The following is a 19,593-nucleotide window of genomic DNA, read 5'->3' on the forward strand; positions in this document are numbered from 1 at the left end:
TTCAGGGATGGCAAAAAAAAATGTACTTTTACTGATTCATAATAGCAAAATACTGCGTAACTTGTTCCAAATTCTAATTACATTTATCAAGGGGGTGAGGAGGAGAGGAAATCTGCAAGGATCACATTGCAGAAGGCAATCCCATCAAGAGGTGGTGCTGTATGTTCATTTTAGCGTTAAGTTTCATCTGCCGCTCAGTGATGGTTGGGAAAGACGGGTGGGAAGCAAGTGCTATTCATCTACAATATGGTTGTTACAATCAAACCATTGACCTTTTTACAAAAGCATTACAGTACTGTCTGCCCTACTGCTGCTGGCAGAATTTGTATCGACTGTCACTGAGAGATTTGTGCAGTGTAAAGTGTGCATCAGCTGATTTTCACTTGTACTTCAAATCAGTTGTGGCTATAAATTCAAGGTGACCTCTGAACCCTTGTTTTAAATTGAAGTATTCTACAGCTCTGGTAGCAGATGTTTTTACTGTCACTGATGCAAAAATTGAACCTCTGTTATTGAGATTATATTTCATAAGCATCTCAGCTCAGTGAGTCATTATAGGTAGCTGTTCTACTACAAAGACTTACAGGGAGCAGGCTTTTTTTTTTAGGGATTTAACTCACTGTATTACACATGAAAACTGGAAGCTGTTATTAAAAAATTTCTTCATTGACAAACTGACAAAATATTGACTAGATAATGGTCAGTCAGGTGGAATGAAAACTGGCTGAACTGGGCTCGAAGATTTGGCTGCCTTGCAGCCCCATGGCCAGTGCCTGGGCATGGACGCACAGTCTAGCACCATATGAATTTCTCCCCTTTTCCCTGCACAAATGCAAATATACTCTAAATCACTGAGATTGTTCAATGTTTAGGCCAAAGCCCAAGAGTTTAAAAAACCTGAGCTTCCACTGACTGTCCTGGCAGGAGAACTTACAATGCATGGCAATTGCAAAAGGAAAATAGGGAACAAGATGCTTCTTTCACCCCACTTCTTAATCATATACTGAGAAACAAGTTAAACTTGCCAACAGCGTATGAGGATAAATGGAATGGACTGCAGATCATCTACAGAAAGAAACTGACTAAACATATAGCTTCATTGGTTTCATATGAATTATTTATCAGGTCAGATTAGTCTCCAAATAGCACACATGTAACATTTTTCTCTGTGCCTACTTTAAAATTAGTGTATACTCAGGACATCTATAGATGCGATTATGATTTCATTAGTATTCTATTTCAAAAGGTACTTTTCTTAAAGTATTACACTGGGGGCAAAGTGAAGCAGCATGCATTGCATGGGGTAATTTTGTGCTACAAAGTATGCTTTCTGCAGTTTGTACTTCGCTTAGTTTAAGAATACATGCCTTTTGCAGAAAAGTGGGGTGTTTTGCTATATTAGGCCTGTTTGAGCTGCCACAATTAACACCTAATTCTTCTAGGCACCAAGATCAATGTTCAGGACCAAATTCTAAGCAGCAGAATTCCTTCAGTTGTGTGGCTGCTGACCATGGCTGGCTGACAGATGCTCACCCAGCCGCCCTCTCACTCCCTCGTCCTCTTGAGGGGAACTGAATTCAGTTTGCAAAAGGAACACAGTAGTTCAGAATATCAGAGTTCAACTTGGAGCTACAAGAACTCCAATTTTATGTGAATGTGACACTAGAAATCGGGTAATGTAAAATTACACTGTGATAAAAAGCAGGCTATGCACCAACTGCTGTGATTTTAGACAACTTATGGAATTCTGTGTGTGTGCCAAAGCCTTGACTGCAGGATTTTAGAAACAGAGCTTCACATAAGAACTTAAATCTCTGATTGCCCTGAATAAAAGACACGAGCATAACCATAAGTCTCAAACATCAGAAGGATCTAATTCTTGTTATTATTGCTTAAATCTTGTGATAGCAAAGCCAGCCTTATGGTGTGGAAGAAGCAGGAAGAGAAGCAGAACAGATGAGCACATTTTAGAGCTTGGATTACTGATACTATGTGTGCCATAACAGGCCAAGTTAGCAGGTGGAAGGATGGGCAGTTCACAATGTTATCAGAACATCTTGTTCCAGTACAAGTGCTTTGCATTGGTAGAAGTGAATGTTCTTTATAGAGGATGCAACAACTATTGATCACATTTCAAATATGTGAACAGGAGAACATATGAAGTGTTTGGCCCCTAAGCACACTGCAGGGCAAGGACAGAGTTAGAGTCTTGAGACCCTGCTTATGGAGAATTCATGGCAAGAGTAGTTTATACAAACTATACTTTTCAAACAGCCAACAAGTTTAACAGGAAAGGTAAAATTGCAACAAAATACTCTGATATGAGCTTTATTTCCTGCAGATAGATTCATTAATCAGAACTTGGAAATGTATAAAATGTTCCCACAATCTCTGTAAGATACATTGTAAAATAATGTAGGAGGAAGGCATCAGTGTCTCAGCATAACCCTAGGGATCCTGAAATTAATAGCTATATATATAACTCAATTATATTCTGAATCTTAGCAATGGCAAGGGATGTTGTGTATGAGCTGAACCATATTGTTATTCTAGGGAGATACTGTCTTGTTAAAGGAAGCACAAAATTGGGTCAGCAGGCAAAATTAAGGAGAGGAGGAAGAGAGCTAGTATGACCCCTTAATCATTTCTGAAATCTCAGGTTTCTTCCTTGTAGGTAAAACACACAGGATTAATTCTGTGAAATACAAATATTAGAAGACCAGTGGATCCTTCTTGTTTTTTGTCACCTAGTTCTGAGTGTACCTTAAAGCTTGTGGACAATCTCCTGCCTGTCCCTCCCTGCACTTCCCTTACTTCCATCAAATGGCAGCCCCTGAAGGGTGGAAGAAGTGCCATGGAGACTGGCCTTGCAGACTCCCTTGCAAGGTGTCCCTTGCAGACAATAGCCTGAAACCTGCTGATGGAGATAAAGAGAGGCTTTTGCAGGGTTCATAGTACTGGGTGATAAAAGAATGGTACTACCATTCCTTTCACCCTTTATGTTCCTCTGACACAGCTTATTGAGTTCTCTCCAGAGAATGAAGTCATAAGAATAAGGGAATGTTCCACAGTGCTGGAACACTTCATGTAACATTGAACTGTCAGTTAGTGTGTTACAAATGAGGAATCGTGTGCCGCTTAGCATCTGTATTCAAATGAACCATTCACTTCACCAGACGTAACATAGGTCTATAATAATTTATTTTATAAACATAAAATTCTACAATACAAGCTCTCTTAGCACATCCTTCACTATGCTGCATCAGCCTGAACCTTAAGGGTACTTCTTAAATTAGGGGAAAAGCTGTGTAACAGGCCACCATTTCAGCTCTTCATCATTCTGAATCTGAAGTCACAACACAGCAGCCTGGGTGACATCAGTTACTGGTCTTGATTTCTTTCCTCACCAGGCTCATCACCACATAGAAAACTGACTATCACATCAACTAAACTGTAAGCATTCACCTGAGATTTTCATTTCTTACTGGAGTCTTCTGAGCAGTTTGGTTTTCTCCCTCAGCAAAGTGGGATGGGAATGTAAGTAGGTGACACGCCTGTTGTAAAAACACATCAGACAGTAAAAGATTTCTCAGTTAGACCGCATTTTTGTCAGCTAATTCTATCAAATTATCTGAACAATAAAACCATTTTAGTGGGAGGAAATAGATGACTGCTATTACAGTAACCCAGTTATCTTTCCATAAATTAAAAGTAAGAACAGTACATGATATTGCAATAGTTACAACACCATATACTACTTCTAGGAGTCCTTTCAGATAAAAGTAGCTGTTTTCAATTACTTGGCTCTGTTCTTCTGAAGATTAAAAACGTTATATATAAATTAAAGTCTATACTTAAATAAAAAAAATAAAATTAAATCCTGCCTTGAAAATCCATTCATGTGGCAAACAAGGAAGGCTGCTTCCAGTTGCTGCACCTATTTGCTTTCCTCTCCACGTATACGCCGCTCTGTAAATGAAGCAATGAGTTGTTCACCTTTCTCTGTTCTCCATGCAAAACCACCATACTAACTTCTAAACGAGGCAACAAAAGATTCTGATACTTCAAGAGCATGCAACTACCTTTTACTCACTAATCCATTTACAATATATATATAACCATATAACCATGTGCGAGGCACCCTAGAAATGACTGGAAGGCAAGTAGTTGGGAAAAGATTCCTGCAGAGTCTGTATTTGTAAAATCTGTCCAGCTATGTTGGATAAAAGGCATTAAATATGGTACTCGCAACTTATGGATGAGTCCCACCAATACTGGTGTAGTATTATTGTATCTTTTTTGTGGTTCATGAATGAAAGGCCATGAAGAAAATGCACGATTTCCTCTTGGAAAATTCAGCGAGAACCAGAAATTAGCACACCTAAGGCCTGTGCCTAGTGTTGTTCATGTTTGCACTGCAAGAACTTGTGAATGAAATCATCATTCTGCTAAAAAAAAAAGGGAATACCTTTTAACTGGATCATGATTTGTTCCTATTTACAATTATAGATTATGGGAAGAGCATCTCCAATACTACTATACTGAGGATTAAAGAACCCCAGCTGCTGTTTTGTTGCAGGAGTTGGAAACGAAGTTTGAGGATCAGCACTGCAATTCCTTTTATCAATGAGTTTTTGCTGGGAGAAGGGAGCTGCATTATTATTTTAGCTCAACTAGAACTTTTTGTTTGTTTGCTTTGTTTTCTTCAATACTCTAAGGATTTAAATTTAGGAGATTAAAAATTCATGCAAGCTCTCTTGCTTCAGAAACTTTAAAGTGGAAACCAGTTCAAGTATTGCAGAGTATTCTTTTTATTCTCAAAACCAACAACTTACAGTTATTCCCAAAAATGAAAGTAATTTTTTTCTGCAGGCTATTTCAGAAAAATAAAGTCAATATCTCTTTCATGCTTTCTTTAGAAGGACATTCATAAAGCCAGCAGAAAATAAGCCATTGGAATACATAAACTATTTAGAGATACTTGTTTAATCTCATTAATTACCAATATAGTAGAAAGAGGATTGGTTAGAAAGAGCTATTTTTTCTATTTACAACTTTAAAGAGTTTGCTCAGATGTGCTAGACACAGTACAAATGACCTAACTGCTCTTCTGTCAAAACTGTACCAAGTAGAGAATATGGTCAAGCTACAGATATTTTCTATGCAGCAGTCAGAGCTGATGAATGACTCTGAGGTAAATTTTGTTCATTCACTTGTATACATTCTTGCTTACTTCAGTGACCTCCTTCAAGGTAAGATGACACCAGAAATCAATGATTTTCTGAATAGCATTTCTTAAAGTGGTTGTGGAATTCAGCAATCATGAAAAGCAGCATTTTAACACCACGTTCTCTTTACATTTTTGGTGTGTTTTGTTTTTTTTTAGTCAAATCATGTACTATTTCAACACACGCTCACTCCTTCACTCTCTCAATGGGCATCCCAATTAGCTTGGAAAAGTCAGATGAAGTTGAGAATCCCACCTGTTCCCAGAGAGCAGAGATAAGGTTCAGGGGATTGAAATGGACATGGCAGGACATGGCACTTGGCTGTGCAAGTTCTAGATCACTTCAGGCAAACTTAACTCATTCCAGGACCTAAAGGAAAATAACATGAATTATAGCCAGCACCATGGTACTTTACTGACAGCAGTAACCTAGCTTTGGAAATGCTGGTCTTACTGGCTGACACCTTTTTGAGCAGTTTTACCCCCAAGGAATTTTGTCTTCAATATGACACCTCATGTGAATCCTTAATGAAGGACATAGGGCGTACAGAACCAGGTTGAGAACACACAGGACCAGCCTGCATACCTGAGAGCAAATCTGAAGCTAGTTCCAAATTTGATAGTCACAGATGTCATATCAGGGCATGACCTCTTCCCAGGCTGCTGTATTCAACACAGACTAGATAAAGGAACACCTTTATGACAGTTTTCTATTTATGAACTTGGCATATTGGCACAACTAAATGCATGAAAAAGGGAAGGGAAGGGATTTTTCTAGGAAAGAAGCAACAACATCCACTCTACTCCACACATACCACATTCAGAGGGATTAAGAAAAGGTGTACTTTACACCTAGGAGAAAGACTGGAGTGGGAAACCATGGACATACTGGAAGTGAGCGCATAGGTACCGGCAGTGACTTGCTTCTGCAAGGGGCAGTTTCATACAGCAGTAGCAATTGCCATTCTAGACAAATACTCCAAAAAAAAAAAAAAAAAACAAACAAAAAACCCCAACAAGTTTTCTGTATTGAAAACTTGACATCCCAAACCTTAAGCTCTCTGTGTCTCAGTTCAAATGAGTACCTACTCATCTCAAAAGTTGCTGTGTAAAGCAAATTAACGTATTTTGGGAGGAACTCAGCTAAGTCTCAGCAAGCACTAAGGCAAAAGTCCACAACGGTATTAAGATTCAAAAGCAAAATCTGAAGAGATAAAAATGCTCTACTGGGACACACATAGAGCAGTCATTTGTTAGCTACCTCTAACCACAGCAATTCCAGTTAGGCAGTACTTATCACAAAGATCAGCTAACAGCAGGGGGGTGGTGGGATTCCTGTGCCTCAGAGGCTGTTCTCAGTACAGGAGAGGAGATGCTGTAGTGAGCATTGATGACTACGGTGGTTTAACACTAGACAGGAACTAAGCCCTAGACTTTTACTCCCCTCGCAAGAAGATGAGGGAGAGAACTGAAGAGTAAAAGGGAGATAACTCCTGGGTTGAGATAAAGACAATTTAATAGGTAAAGCAAAACCTGCACACACAAGCAAAGCAAAGCAAAACAAGGAATACACTCAGCACTTCCCCTCAGCAGCCACGTCCAGGGAACAGGGCTCTGCCATGTCTAATGGCTACTTGGGAAGCCAAACCACCCCAGATGTCCCCCTCTCCCTTCTTCTTCCCCCAGTTTATATGCTGATCATGATGCCATATGGTCTGGAATATATCCCTTGGGTCAGTTGGGTCAGCTGTCCTGACTGTGTCCCCTCCGAACTCCTTGCGCATCCCTAGCCTGCTTGCTGGTGCTGTGGGGTGAGGAGCAGAAAAGGCCTTGAATCTGTGTAAGCAGTGGGTAGCAGTTAGGAAAACATCCCCGTGTTATCAACACTGTTTCCAGTACAAATCCAAAATACAGCTCCATTCTAGATACTATGAAGATAATTATCCCAGAGAAAGCCAGCAAAATGACCTTGTGCATTTCAACCAAGAGTTTTCCAGGCTCTGATCTCTTAAAGTCAGTCTGTGTTTTGCGGTGGACTGGAAGACACGGACTCAGTATGTGATCTAAGTCATTTATTCCTTTTTTTCTTGTCCTTTTTATAGCTACAGACAAGGATCTTGACTATGCAGCCAAACAGGATATTCACGTACTCGGAAATCTCACCTCCTCAAGAACATGCAAGCATTGTCCCAGTGTTCTGGAACAAAAAGTCATCAGTTCTGCCCCAGTGGTCTGGGAACAGATCAAGTCAGCACAATAATCACACTCTCTCTCACACGCTCCTACACACACTTCTTTTGCAGACACAATTGTGTACCCTTGAATTCCTGATAGTGACTGGCCAGGAACCTGTTATTTGTAATCTCATTTGCTTTTAGAGAGGCCTGAGAGAGACACAACTGCACGTCCTCCATTCTGAAGCATTCCCACGGTGTTTCACCATGCCACTGAGTCCTCCTCACAATCACCATTTTCCCTTGTATCCATGCTTCAGGCTTTTATCCCAGCCTAGGTCTTCCTGACGATACTACTTCTTATAACAGGGTAAAGAACACTAAGAAATGTTTTGAAGTGAAAAGGGATGAATCTCCTACTTAGTTTTGACAGTAGATCTGAAAATAGTTAATATTTTATCATCCTACCATTACCTATTACAGCATAACAGCTTTTCATACTGTATTTTTAGATCCATTTTCCCTAATCGTATTTCTGCCTAATTTTTTTGTTTATCTGTATTTGCTTGTAAGTATTTTTAACATCCTAAAACAGGCCATTGGCACCAAGACAGCACAACTCAATTCATTTCAGCTTAATCCTGGCAGTTCACACAAGCTGAGAATCTGGCCCACTGTGATAGGAAATTAAGTTGGGTGGTTTTTTTTCTCAGTGGAGGCTGTCACCCACAGTCCTTTTAGAGACGTTTGTTTTAATGGCTGTGATATGTCTTTCTCCAAAAGGTATTGACAGGAAAACATAAATATTTTCTTTCATTGATCAGTGGAACTGGTGAAACCTGATTTCCCATGGATTTGCATCCTAAACAACTGTGCTTCCACTGTCATAATCCCAGTTCCTCTCTTTTTTTATCATGACCTCATTCATTCCCTAATACTTTTAGCAGCCCTCCCACATTCCCTCATTATCATCTGGGAAGAAGGAAGTACCCGTCAGGCCTGGCTTGGTGGTGCATCTGTAGCTTGTATGCACAGCATGCCTTAGCAGACCAGGTCAAGCAACATAATGAATGAATTCATGTGATGCTTTTTTCTCTCTCTGAGGTCACCAACGCACATCAAGTTTGCCCAGCTTTTTACAGGTTTTCACCCAACCTCCAGAACCATCTTGCCTGTGACGCTTATTTGTGTCTGTCTGTGGCTGAAGTTAGCCTTTTGGCTCTCAAGATATCAGGGACTGATCAGTGTGATTGCAAACCCCTTAGAAACTAAGGAAAAAGAAATAAAAATGAATTGCATGGAGCATAATGTGCATTGCTTGTTATCAGTACTTGGCAGAATAAATATTGTTTGCAACAAAACTGGATCACATTCATTCTTTTCCAGAGGATTTTAATTGAATCTCAGAAAATAATCTAGCTGAGACTGAAAATGGATGAGAATAATTAAATTCTATTTTTGGCTGTCATGGTAAATAAATTTTGACATTAATTTCCTATTATATAGCAGAGGGAAGAGAACGCCTCAAGTGAAGATATACACAAGATGCTGAGGTACATCAGCTGCTCAGTGGAATGGATTTGGAACTGATCTGGAGTAGGAAAACTATGATGGGATCAACTGGGACTTATCTGCATAGCCAGCCCTTTACAGACAACACTTCGGGAAACCTGAGTTTCATGCACAGTATCTGAGGCATCACATTGCCACTCTGTATTGGTACAAGTTCTCTACTTCATCCCCCTTCTGCCCCCAGCTGGACAAGTATGTTAAATTTTAGTAACACAGACCTCATTTAAATATGGTATTATAAACCCATTTAGTTTATGGAAACACTACCCATTCTAAAAATAAACCCTATCAGAACTGCTCCAATCTGCCAGAAAAATTATAACTCTAGACAATCCTGATGCCAGAGGAAAGGATGAAGAGTATGTAATGCAATGGAGTAAGAATGTCTCCTTCTCAGTTTGAATAAACGTGTTATACAGACTCTTTAACTTTAGAATAATTAATGACTTAAGAATAAAGCACCTGTGTATCATTATCAAATACATACGTGTGTATATATACATCATATGAGAACTTTTCTTACACACCTGACATTTTCATGTTGACATTTTCAATTCTGATGTGGAATTTATTCTCTGAGTATCTGTGGCCATAGTTTTGACAAGTATTTGGGGATTTTGGATGCAATTTGAAGATTCTTGCTCCGAGACATCTGCAAGGCACTAACTTTTCTGACAGCGGCTGCTCAGCACTTTCTGAGCATTTCTATAAAGTTATAATCATTCCAATCTATATTTGCTGTGCCCCTGACAGCTGTCTTCCTGGTTAGCAGAGCTGTCACCAAGAAATCTTGCTTGAGAAGAGACTGGGGATAAAAAAAAAGGTATCTACTAGGAAGATGCTGGATGGTTGGGGGGTGGAATTGGCATGAACTCTCTGCTCTGCTTTCAGGGCTGGTTCATATCAGCAGTTTGCATCCACTGTACCTCCTGCCAAAATGAACAATGTAAATGTCTTAACGCAGGGCCTGAGGATCTGATCACTGCAGTCTAACTATTCTTGGTAGAAACATCTTCTATCATCAACTTATAAAATACCATAATTGCCACCCATTTATAGGATCAAGCATAAAAATATGTGATTGGAAAAGCACATTACCAAATAAGTATTAATAAAATGATTATTTAATTGGCAACTGATTATATAGATGACATACATTTCAGTGAAATGCCTGTGAATGGTTTTCTCTTCTGGTAGCTGAGCAAACTATAGAGCTATTGCTATGAAAACTACTGCTTTCTCACTGCAAAAGCCCAAATTAATTACTATAATGGATTTTAAAGTGCAGTGGTGAGCAGCTGTAAGTCGATCACTAATTCTCCCTTTGCTCATTTCTGTTCATGAGTACTGTACATTTACTTATCTATTTTTCCCCATCTATATATGCTGTATCTTTCCTACACAGGTACAACAGTAGCATTCTGCCACTCCGGCATTGTACTGTTGTTGGGGTACATTAATTCCTTTAGGATTTTTTACTTTCCTCATTATTTTTCTTTAAAACTCCTTGAAAAGAGCTCATACTTTTAGACCATTCAAGGGTAACTAATCATTCCTGTTACCCTTTTGAACCTCTACTAGCATTTCAAACTAAAGTACTTCTTCCTGCTTCCTGCAGACATTGAACATTTGATTGTACTTTCATGTGACTTTAGTTATCCAATTACAGATCATAGAGTTGCTACTGCCAAATTACTAATGCAATTCACATTTCAGTACTGGCTAAAGAACAGGATGTTTCTGTCTCACCCTTTAGATACTTCTAGAATGAAAGCTCTGAAAGTTATTCCTATAGAATTATTATCACTTTTACAAACAATTCAAAAGCAGGCCACACAGGACACAGAGCTGTGTGCATGTGTGGATCAACACGTATGAACTTTTGGATTTAGGAGACATTCAGTCAAAACTGGCTAGTTCACTTAGATGGGCTTGGGATGAGGGGAAGCAAAACCAGACAGTTTGGCTGCAAATTAGGCATGCAGAAATGTCCTAGGTATGTAATGCAACTTTTTGTTAATCTTACTTGGTAGTTTGATTGTCACCCTAGATGTGGTCAAAGGATCAGGCCCATCTTACATAGATGGTTGATGACAAATTGGTATGGGACAGAAAGGTGACCGGATGCTCTTCTGTTGTCCTCACTAAAATGAAAAGCTCTTGTATTCCACAAGTAAATCTGCTACCCGTTACACAGCACATAAAGCTCAGAGAAATCAACACATACGTATTCATGAGCTACAGCATTTTGCTCTGAACTGAAAGTGAATTAGGAAAACAGTTGATTGAAACAACAGCACTACAATTAAGCTAAGGACTTTAATGAATTTTATTGAATAACAGATACCACGTGGTTTATATAATAATGTAATAAAAAAAGGCCTGCTTCTAAGCATAGCAGATCTCCTCCAACAAAGCTTAATTCCAACACGATATTTACTCTATGATTTGAGCTTTGCAAGTCTACTCCATACTCACAGATGTTTATAACATAATAAAACAGGAGGAAAACATTTCAAACCCCCTCTGATAATAAAAGGTACTCATCAGAGACACAGAAGCTGTAATGTTAGACAACTGAAACTTTGGCTTTAAGCCATTTTAGTGTTTCTTAAACCAAAAGAAAAAATAGAGAAATCAGGATGGTACTCACAGTGCTACATTTAAACCTGTGAGTAGTGGCTGAATGAACACCTACCTGGGTTGCTGTTTGTCTCATTCAAACAGCTAGTAAGAACTAGTAGCTGCACTATTTGCCAGCATTTTCCTGAAACCATGTGGCACGACAGGTATGTTGGAGCCTGCATGCCCTTACGCACAACTAATAGACATTTGCCTGTTAAATACAGCTTGAATGAAACACTTCCATAAGGAGCACAGGCTGCCTATAGCTGGTGATTAGAAGAAAGATCTACAGACTGAAGCTGCATCTGGCACAAGTTGGGTGGTGCTGAGGCCCTGGCACAGGTTGCCCAGAGAAGCTGTGGTTGCCCCATCCCTGGGAGTGTTCAAGACCAGGTTGGACAGGGCTCAGAGCAACCTGCTCTAGTGGAAGGTGTCCCTGCCCATGGCACGGGTTAGAACTGGATGAGCTTTCAGGTCCCTTCCAACCCAAACCAGTCTATGACTCTGTGATTCAAATGTGGAGAATACCTTTGACTCATCCATCTAACTTGACAGTTGGACTGGGCTGTCTCCTTTCAGAAGAAGCTATCTAAAACGAGGTATATCCGTTTCAGATTTCCCCTTGGCTGTCTAGAAAAACAGGCATCAAAGGCAACAGGTTTTGTACCTGGTAGCGTTACTTCAAGGAGAACAGATTAAGAGATTACTGCCTCATACCAGCGGCTGTTTTGTGTGGTCTCCATTGGGGTTGTGCATCACGAACTTCGTGCTGGACCCTTTCTTCAGCAGTGGTAATCGGAGCCGAACACAGCTCAATTCGCACTTATAATTGCAGAAACACGCCAGTTTAGGGTCCAGCTTTGACTTTGCTTTGTCTGAAGAAAGCAACACCTTTTCCCTCCCGGGCACCCCACTGCCCTTCACAGAAGTGACTCCATTTCCTCACACACATCACAGGCACAGGGGGGACGGCTCTCCACCAGGGCTTCAGCTCAGCCGGACAACCGTGCCGGTACCGGACACTGGTGAAACCAGCGCCCCCCTCATGGCCCCCCCGACCTGGGGCCAGCCCCTGTACCCCCGCAAAGCATGCCGGGAGTTGTGTCCGCCAGCGGCTCCCTTTGCCCGCCTCGGCCACCCTTCGCGGTGCCCGGGCACGGAGCACCCCTTGCTCCGGGACTGCTGCGCCCTGTCGCGGTGCTCCTTCTTCCGTCGTGACCCCTGGTCGTTGCTTGTGTGTGTGGAGCGAGAGACAGAGACAGGACGCGGCACAGCTCCTCACACGACTACAACTCCCGGCGTGCTTTGCGCCCGGGTGACATGGGGGGTGGGGGGAAGATGGCGGCTGGTAAAGAGAGTCGGAGAGGTGCTTGAGGTGAGTCTGGGGCCGCCAGGAAGCGGTGCTTTCTTGTCTTTACCTTCACAGTCGTCTCCTTTACCCGTTCTTATGATCACTTCTCCGCTGTCCGCGTTTGGGAGCGAGGAGGACGCACTAGATAGGCGGGCGCTGAGCGGGGCAGCGGGACCTCCCAGGGCAGCAGGAGGGAGACGGGAGAAGCAGCCTTAGGACGTCGCCTCTCGGCGCCCCGCACGCTGTGGGCAGCGCGGCCGGCTCGGGATGCCACGGTGGGTGCTACCCACTACAAACCCTGTCCCGGGCGCCTGTGGTAGTGAGCGGGACCCCCCAGTGCCTTTCCTAGGAGAGGACCTGTGGACCTGCCACTACTGAGTGGTCCCTGCGTGACGCTCCTTCAAGAGGTAGAGGCCTTCCATGAGGCGGTCATAAGTCAAAACCTTGTTATCAGTTGCCAATCGTGTCTGATGTAGTGGGATATCCCAGTAGCATCAGTCTGAAAGCAGCGAAGCAGTAGAGAACTGTGGTTTTGGGATTTCCTGGAGCTGTTTTCCGTCAAATTGGCTATAACACAGCGAGGTACTGCTAAGCATTAAATGAGCACAATGCAAATGTACAATAGAGCTATGCTGTGAGCTTGCTTAAACAGCTTCATCTTCTGCTTTAATTGTGCAGCATGGAGCCATACTTTAGATAATTGAGGTGTAAGTCCACAAATCCTGTTAACTGAGAACTAATTACAGTACAACTTCTTTGTTGTGCTGAATACACCTGGGAAGGTATCCTATAGCTGATACGCTAGGAAGAAAAGATCCTGGTGTGGGCTGAGGAATCTCTGTGCTCTGTTGAAGAACTTGTGGAAAATCCTGTTATTTAGAAACAGCACTTGAATTCCTACTTCAAATAAAGTTTGCAAGCCTTGATGTTTTACTTTATAAAGCTAAATCAAATGTTTGCTGTCCAAATTGAGTAGGTGAGCTAAAACCTGAATAACAGAGAAGGCTTTGGGAAGATACAGGTCCTTTAATTCCTGAAGCCTTTGATAATGCATTTAAAATAATTTGAAATGTTTTCTGGAGTAACTTTAGTATCCAGGGCATCCTGCTGAAAGCCTCAGTGTATGGATACTCTGGAACTTGTGAACTGTCCCTGAGAAACCGGTCGTTTGGGTTTGAAATCTTGACTGTAGTGTTCTGATATGCATAAAGGCTTATGCATAAGTTTTATTTACACCTTTGAATAACACTTAATATTTGTCCAGATAAAGGCTGCTAGAATGGGATTAATTTCTGATTCAGGAAAAAAAAGCAAACATACCCACAAAAATGGGAATTAAAATACAGTTTATAACTGAATAACTACTTTAAAATTAAATAGTTAAGTTTGGCATCCTTGTTATGTCCTTATTATGAAAAAGTTTGCAGTTGTTGAGCAGTAATTTCTATTTCTGATCCAAACTTGTACAGGATAAAAGAATAACCAAATTTTATATTACATGGAAGCAGAAGGAGGCATTAGAATGCTAATCAGACTTGGCAGTTGAACTTCAAGTATAATGAGAGGGGTTAGTGCTTCTAATTATGAAATCTAAGTTGTAAAATTCACAGGTTAAAAACAGCTTTGGTAAGTATCAGGCACGTTTAACTGCCCAGTCTAACTCTGTAATGAAATAATTATTGCAAAATTGCAGTGTTATTTTCAAACGGCTTTTGAAGACTTTTTTTTTTTTAAAAAAAAAAGCAAATCATGTTTCCTACAGTTAGATTAGAGCAACACCTGTTTATCTGATGGGTTTTTAACCATCCACTTGCAACATGTGTACCTGGGCAGAGGAGCATTGCTTTTAATTTTGTTAATGAAATGGCTGTTGGGTTAAACTAGCCTTTGAGAAGGGGGGAAAGGTTGCTAAAGGAACACTTATTTAATGTGCAAGGTTTTTCTTGTCCTAAAGCTGTCTGCTCAAGGCTGAATTCTCTAAGGTGAGGCAGGACAAATGTCCCTTTATGTGTGCCTGTTTAGCTGAACTCTTCTGGGTGGGCAGCCTCATTAATGCAGCCAGGCTCATACCAGAGTTTGCTTCTCTACCTGAGAAAGCTAATTTGGAATAAAGTCAGGTACTTCCACAGAACTGCACTGTGGTATGTGAATCCATCTTATATTGCATTTTTTGGATTCTGGGAATTACCATTGGAGCCTGCCTGTCTATATTTAGGAATGAGCATGTGACATGAATCTTGCATTTCACTGGCCATTTGCCTGCCTTCAAAACTAAAGGCCTTGATTGATTTTTCAAGTAGGAAATACATGTGGGGAACCAAGTGATGTAAAAACTTAATGTGTAGTGTATTTTTATGTTTTTCAGTTCATGCCTGCCCATCTTACGTTGCCTTTCTGACAGGTGTTTAACCCTCTCCTTTTCTTTGGCATAATTTGGAGGAGTGGGTAGGTGCCCAGCTGGCAATTTTGTTTTGAATACTCAAAATTAAGTTAATAATTTATAGAATTACATAATACACTATCATAATCGTGGGCTTACTGGTAGAAAATACAAAACCTCAGGTGTGCTGACTTCTGTTTCTTTGCCTGGAGCACAAGGGTATATATGTTTTTCCATTTTAGAACTTTTACAGAGATCTTTTGTTTTCGGGCAGACAAGATAAAGATGTCTGCTTTTCTCTTTGGCTTTCACTGACATCTGTGAAATCTTGTGATAATAAGAAATAGTTTCTGCTTAAAACCTATCTTTTAATTTCAGATCCCAGTTTAGTTAAAGTAATGAAGAAAAAAAATCACACATAAGCATGTAATGGAGGAAGATGATTATTGGAACCAGTAAGTCAAACCAAAAGTAGTTTTATTCCTGTTAGTGCACCTTGAACCTGCTGGTACAATGAATTGGCTTTGGATTTCCTTATCTTAGGCAAATCATTTAAAATCTCCTTAAAACTAAACTGAATTTTTTTGTTAAAAAAACCCATAGAATCATAGAATAGTTAGGGTTGGAAAGGACCTTAAGATCATCAAGTTCCAACCCCCCTGCCATGGGCAGGGACACCTCACACTAAACCATATCACCCAAGGCTTCGTCCAACCTGGCCTTGAACACTGCCAAGGATGGAGCATTCACAACCTCCCTGAGCAACCCATTCCAGTGCCTCACCACCCTGACAGGAAAGAATTTCCTCCTTGTATCCAATGTAAACTTCCCCTGTTTAAGTTTTAACCCATTACCCCTTGTCTTATCACTACAGTCCCTAATGAAGAGTCCATTCCCAGCATCCCTGTAGGCCCCCTTCAGATACTGGAAGGCTGCTATGAGGTCTCCATGCAGCCTTCTCTTCTCCAGGCTGAACAGCCCCAACTTTCTCAGCCTGTCTTCATATGGGAGGTGCTCCAGTCCCCTGATCATCCTCGTGGCCCTTCTCTGGACTTGTTCCAACAGTTCCATGTCCTTTTTATGTTGAGGACACCAGAATAGAACAACAGGGAACATTTTCAAAGCTGATCTGGCCAAAAAGATGAAGATCACTTTGGTATGGACATTTCCAGCTCAGAAAAGCATTTGTGTGGTGTGTATGTATCATACAAGTGTTGATCTGCCTTTTAAGGTACATTCACTAGCATTGCACTTTGATTACAATTGTGTTTAGAATTATTATTGCATCTTTAGGAAAACAGTATAACTTTAGTCCTCCACAGAAAGTAGACATGACTATTATTTACCTCTTTAGTATCCAGGGTCAGCTGCTTTGCTGCAGGAGACATTGTATAGGCACATAGCATCCTTAAGTTGCCTCTGGTCATCTGTCAAATACCACAGAATTACATGGAACATGTTAGTATGTGTTAGACTATTTAGGAAACTAAATTATATCTCATGGTTTACCATCTTTCTGTTTTAATTATAGCCAAGTTCTACTTCATAAAATTCTGTGTTTTGTTTTGTTGTTCTTTTCCCTCTCTTGATATGTAAAATCTCATTCAGTGACAAACAGTAGAACAGCCTCATGATGGAAAGCTTCTTATTTTTAGTTCTGTTCTAGTGTAGCAGCTATCAGCATTTGGACTAAGCTTTGCCCTAGGCCTGACGAGCCAGTGATTGAGCACTTTATGGAGAGGAAATTGTGTAGTCTGTTCTCCATGTAGAAGTAGGCCACCTCCATATTGAATTTTTGGTCCTGTTACAGATCATAAATGATTAATAATCTACCAAATTACTTAAAAACAGAACCAAAAGTCTTTGAGTTGGACACTTGTCTTAGTTGCTTATGCAGCTTTTCTAGTAATTTCTGCATGAATATCTTCTAAAGGTTGTTGATTTTGCTGGCAACAGCAGTGCTAAAGTAGCAAAATGTATTGAACACCTGATTGCTTGTGATGGTCAGTAAAACAGAGTCTGGCACTTGACTCCCTTGAACCTCTCATCAGGCTCTTTGCATTTTTATGTTCCAATATGTCAGTAAATGTCTTCTGTAATCTCTCAGCCAATTTCTTAACTACACTGTATTAGAGATTTCACTTTTCCATGTGTCTGTTGAGCATCACACTCCACAGCACATTTCCTTGTAGAAAATTATGCTGTTACTCTGTCCTTGAAGAGGGACATGCAGCCTTCTAATAAGGTAGCACATGTTAAATAAATTGCTTTGAAACACTATTTTTAATCACAGTTGCTATCAGCAAATTAGAACCCCTGATTGAAATAAATGTACAATAAGAAAAGGTTTATTTTTAACACCTATGAACACTGTTTGTGTCTTGTGACCAAATAAATCTTTATTCTCACATTATCATTGCCTGGAATTATAGGTATTTTGGTGTGCATATATAAGCAACTATTATCTGAATATCTTCCTTTTTTTTTTTTTTTTTGTTTTGTTTTGGGAACAGTAACTCATTCTCTTTAACTGAGATTTTTTTATTGTATATCAAAAGGTACATTTGCAGGGAGGTTGCATTTGGCAGTTAATAAAACTCAGATGCGCTGCCTTAATATAGAAAAATCTTCACAAATTGCATTTTAATGCTCAAGAATTAAACGGTAGATTAGGCTATTTTTATCCCCAAAATAGATTGTCCTAACTTCAGTTGAGTTCATTGTATAAAGATACCGAATTGCATGAAAAGTCCTTTGAGCAACTATTGGTTATAGTAATTTGGTCTTTGATTTAAAATCTGCCTTTTTTTTTTTAAAGACTGGAAGCAAAACGTCCTAGAAGGTGCCACACAGCTTTTGCAGCCTCATTTTTCTGTGTGCAGAACAGAAACCTTTGGCAGGTGTTTCTCTGGAGAAGTGCTGTGATTTACATTTGAAGGGGAAGTATCCTGAAAGGCTGTATAGCATTTAACATCCTAAACAGTGGCAGTTTTAAAGGTCATCCCAATAAATACAGAGAAAAATGTTTACTCAGGCATCAAATACAAGATCAGAAAGACTAAATTTCTACCACTGGCAAAGCCTACATTTAGTCTAGTCTGTTAAAATGATATCTGGGTTTCTGTGGTAACAGTTTCATGCTGGAGCTGCAGAATGTGACTCTGGCTCATTCTGCATAAGTTACTATGTGTGTTTGGATGTAAATTGTCTTAGATTATTGTCTTGACTTATTTTTTTTTTGTTATTTTCTCTATAGTTTGTAATAGTTTTGCAAAATTGAAGACAGATTCCTGATTGACAATGCCTGGCAGTAAGTATTGTTAACTTAAGTACATTAAAATGGTATTTAGGAGTGTTTACTATTATGATATTGTTGTTTGGAGGTTAAGAATTCTACCAAAATTAACATTAAAATACACCAAAAGGGAACATGATACTTGTAATCTATAAGGTATTTTTCATTTCAGCATTATCCAGCTTTTGCATTTGTAAATCTCTGTGTTTTTTTCAAAGGAGCCTGGCATAGACTCTGCATTTTCCTTTTCGATCCAAAGTTTACAGTTTAACATTGAATTTTGTGTTTTTTAAATACATGCTGAAATAGTTGTATTAAAAAATAAATTCTAATATATCTATAATCCTTTCTGTGGAAAATTCCAAACATTGCTTATAGAAGATAAAATTATTATTTAGGACACAAAGTGATAAGACTTAAAATTTTTAGCATTCAAACTTAAATGAGATTTCTGAGGCAGATGCTTCAAAGAATCAAATTATTGTCTGCCTTGAAGAGCAGCAAATTCCCCTCACACAAAGGCTTAAGTTGTGAAATGTGTTGCAATAGTATTAAATCCAACTACTTTTAATTTTTCTATTTAGGAAAATCCTGCATGGTCTCTAGTAAAATTACTAACATCAGGCTTTGGGCAAAGCACTCTGCTTTATGCAGAGGATAAGGAAGTCTTCATAAAGTTACAGTAATTATCATATACAATGTATTTTAATGATAGTTTTTTAATAAATTTCACAAATGTTTAATTTCATGAGGAACATATTTGACCCTTTTTCGTTTTGCAGTTTCCTGAGATTTGTAGGAAGTTGTGACTGCTGGGTACCAAAAATGTTTTACAGTAATTCTGTTATGTTGTTTGAAACCACAGTCATGTAGCATACCTTAGATGCTTTCAGCTTTTGTGGTAAATAGTTGAAATTATTTCTCTACATAGACATGAGGGTCTGTAACGAAGTAATGGCAAATACGTAT

At 39.7% G+C, this 19,593-nt stretch overlaps 1 protein-coding gene and 1 long non-coding RNA gene across 3 annotated transcripts in view; one reads left to right on the forward strand and one right to left on the reverse strand.

Annotated features, from left to right (window-relative positions):
• Window positions 1–830: 830 nt before the first annotated feature.
• Window positions 831–6,617, reverse strand: LOC133223444 (uncharacterized). Its single transcript, XR_009728575.1, has 3 exons — window positions 6,489–6,617; window positions 5,484–5,597; window positions 831–3,554 (listed from the first exon to the last, which is right to left on the reverse strand). It is a non-coding gene; the product is annotated as an uncharacterized LOC133223444 (long non-coding RNA).
• Window positions 6,618–12,905: 6,288 nt separating this feature from the next.
• Window positions 12,906–19,593, forward strand: part of EFR3A (EFR3 homolog A) — a 77,830-nt gene continuing 71,142 nt past the window's right edge. For both annotated transcript variants that reach the window (XM_061374097.1, XM_061374098.1), the window contains exons 1-2: window positions 12,906–12,973; window positions 18,586–18,639. Coding sequence is in view for 1 of the 2 variants with exons in the window: in XM_061374098.1 (XP_061230082.1) it covers window positions 18,630–18,639 (10 nt within the window). In the remaining variant the exon portion in view is untranslated. The remainder of the gene's footprint in view (window positions 12,974–18,585; window positions 18,640–19,593) is intronic.

This window comes from Neopsephotus bourkii, unplaced genomic scaffold (genome assembly GCF_033783945.1).
Source record: "Neopsephotus bourkii isolate Nb327-2 ecotype Australia unplaced genomic scaffold, CSIRO-AGI_Nbou_v1 NB_1637, whole genome shotgun sequence".
Lineage (NCBI taxonomy): Eukaryota > Metazoa > Chordata > Aves > Psittaciformes > Psittacidae > Neopsephotus > Neopsephotus bourkii.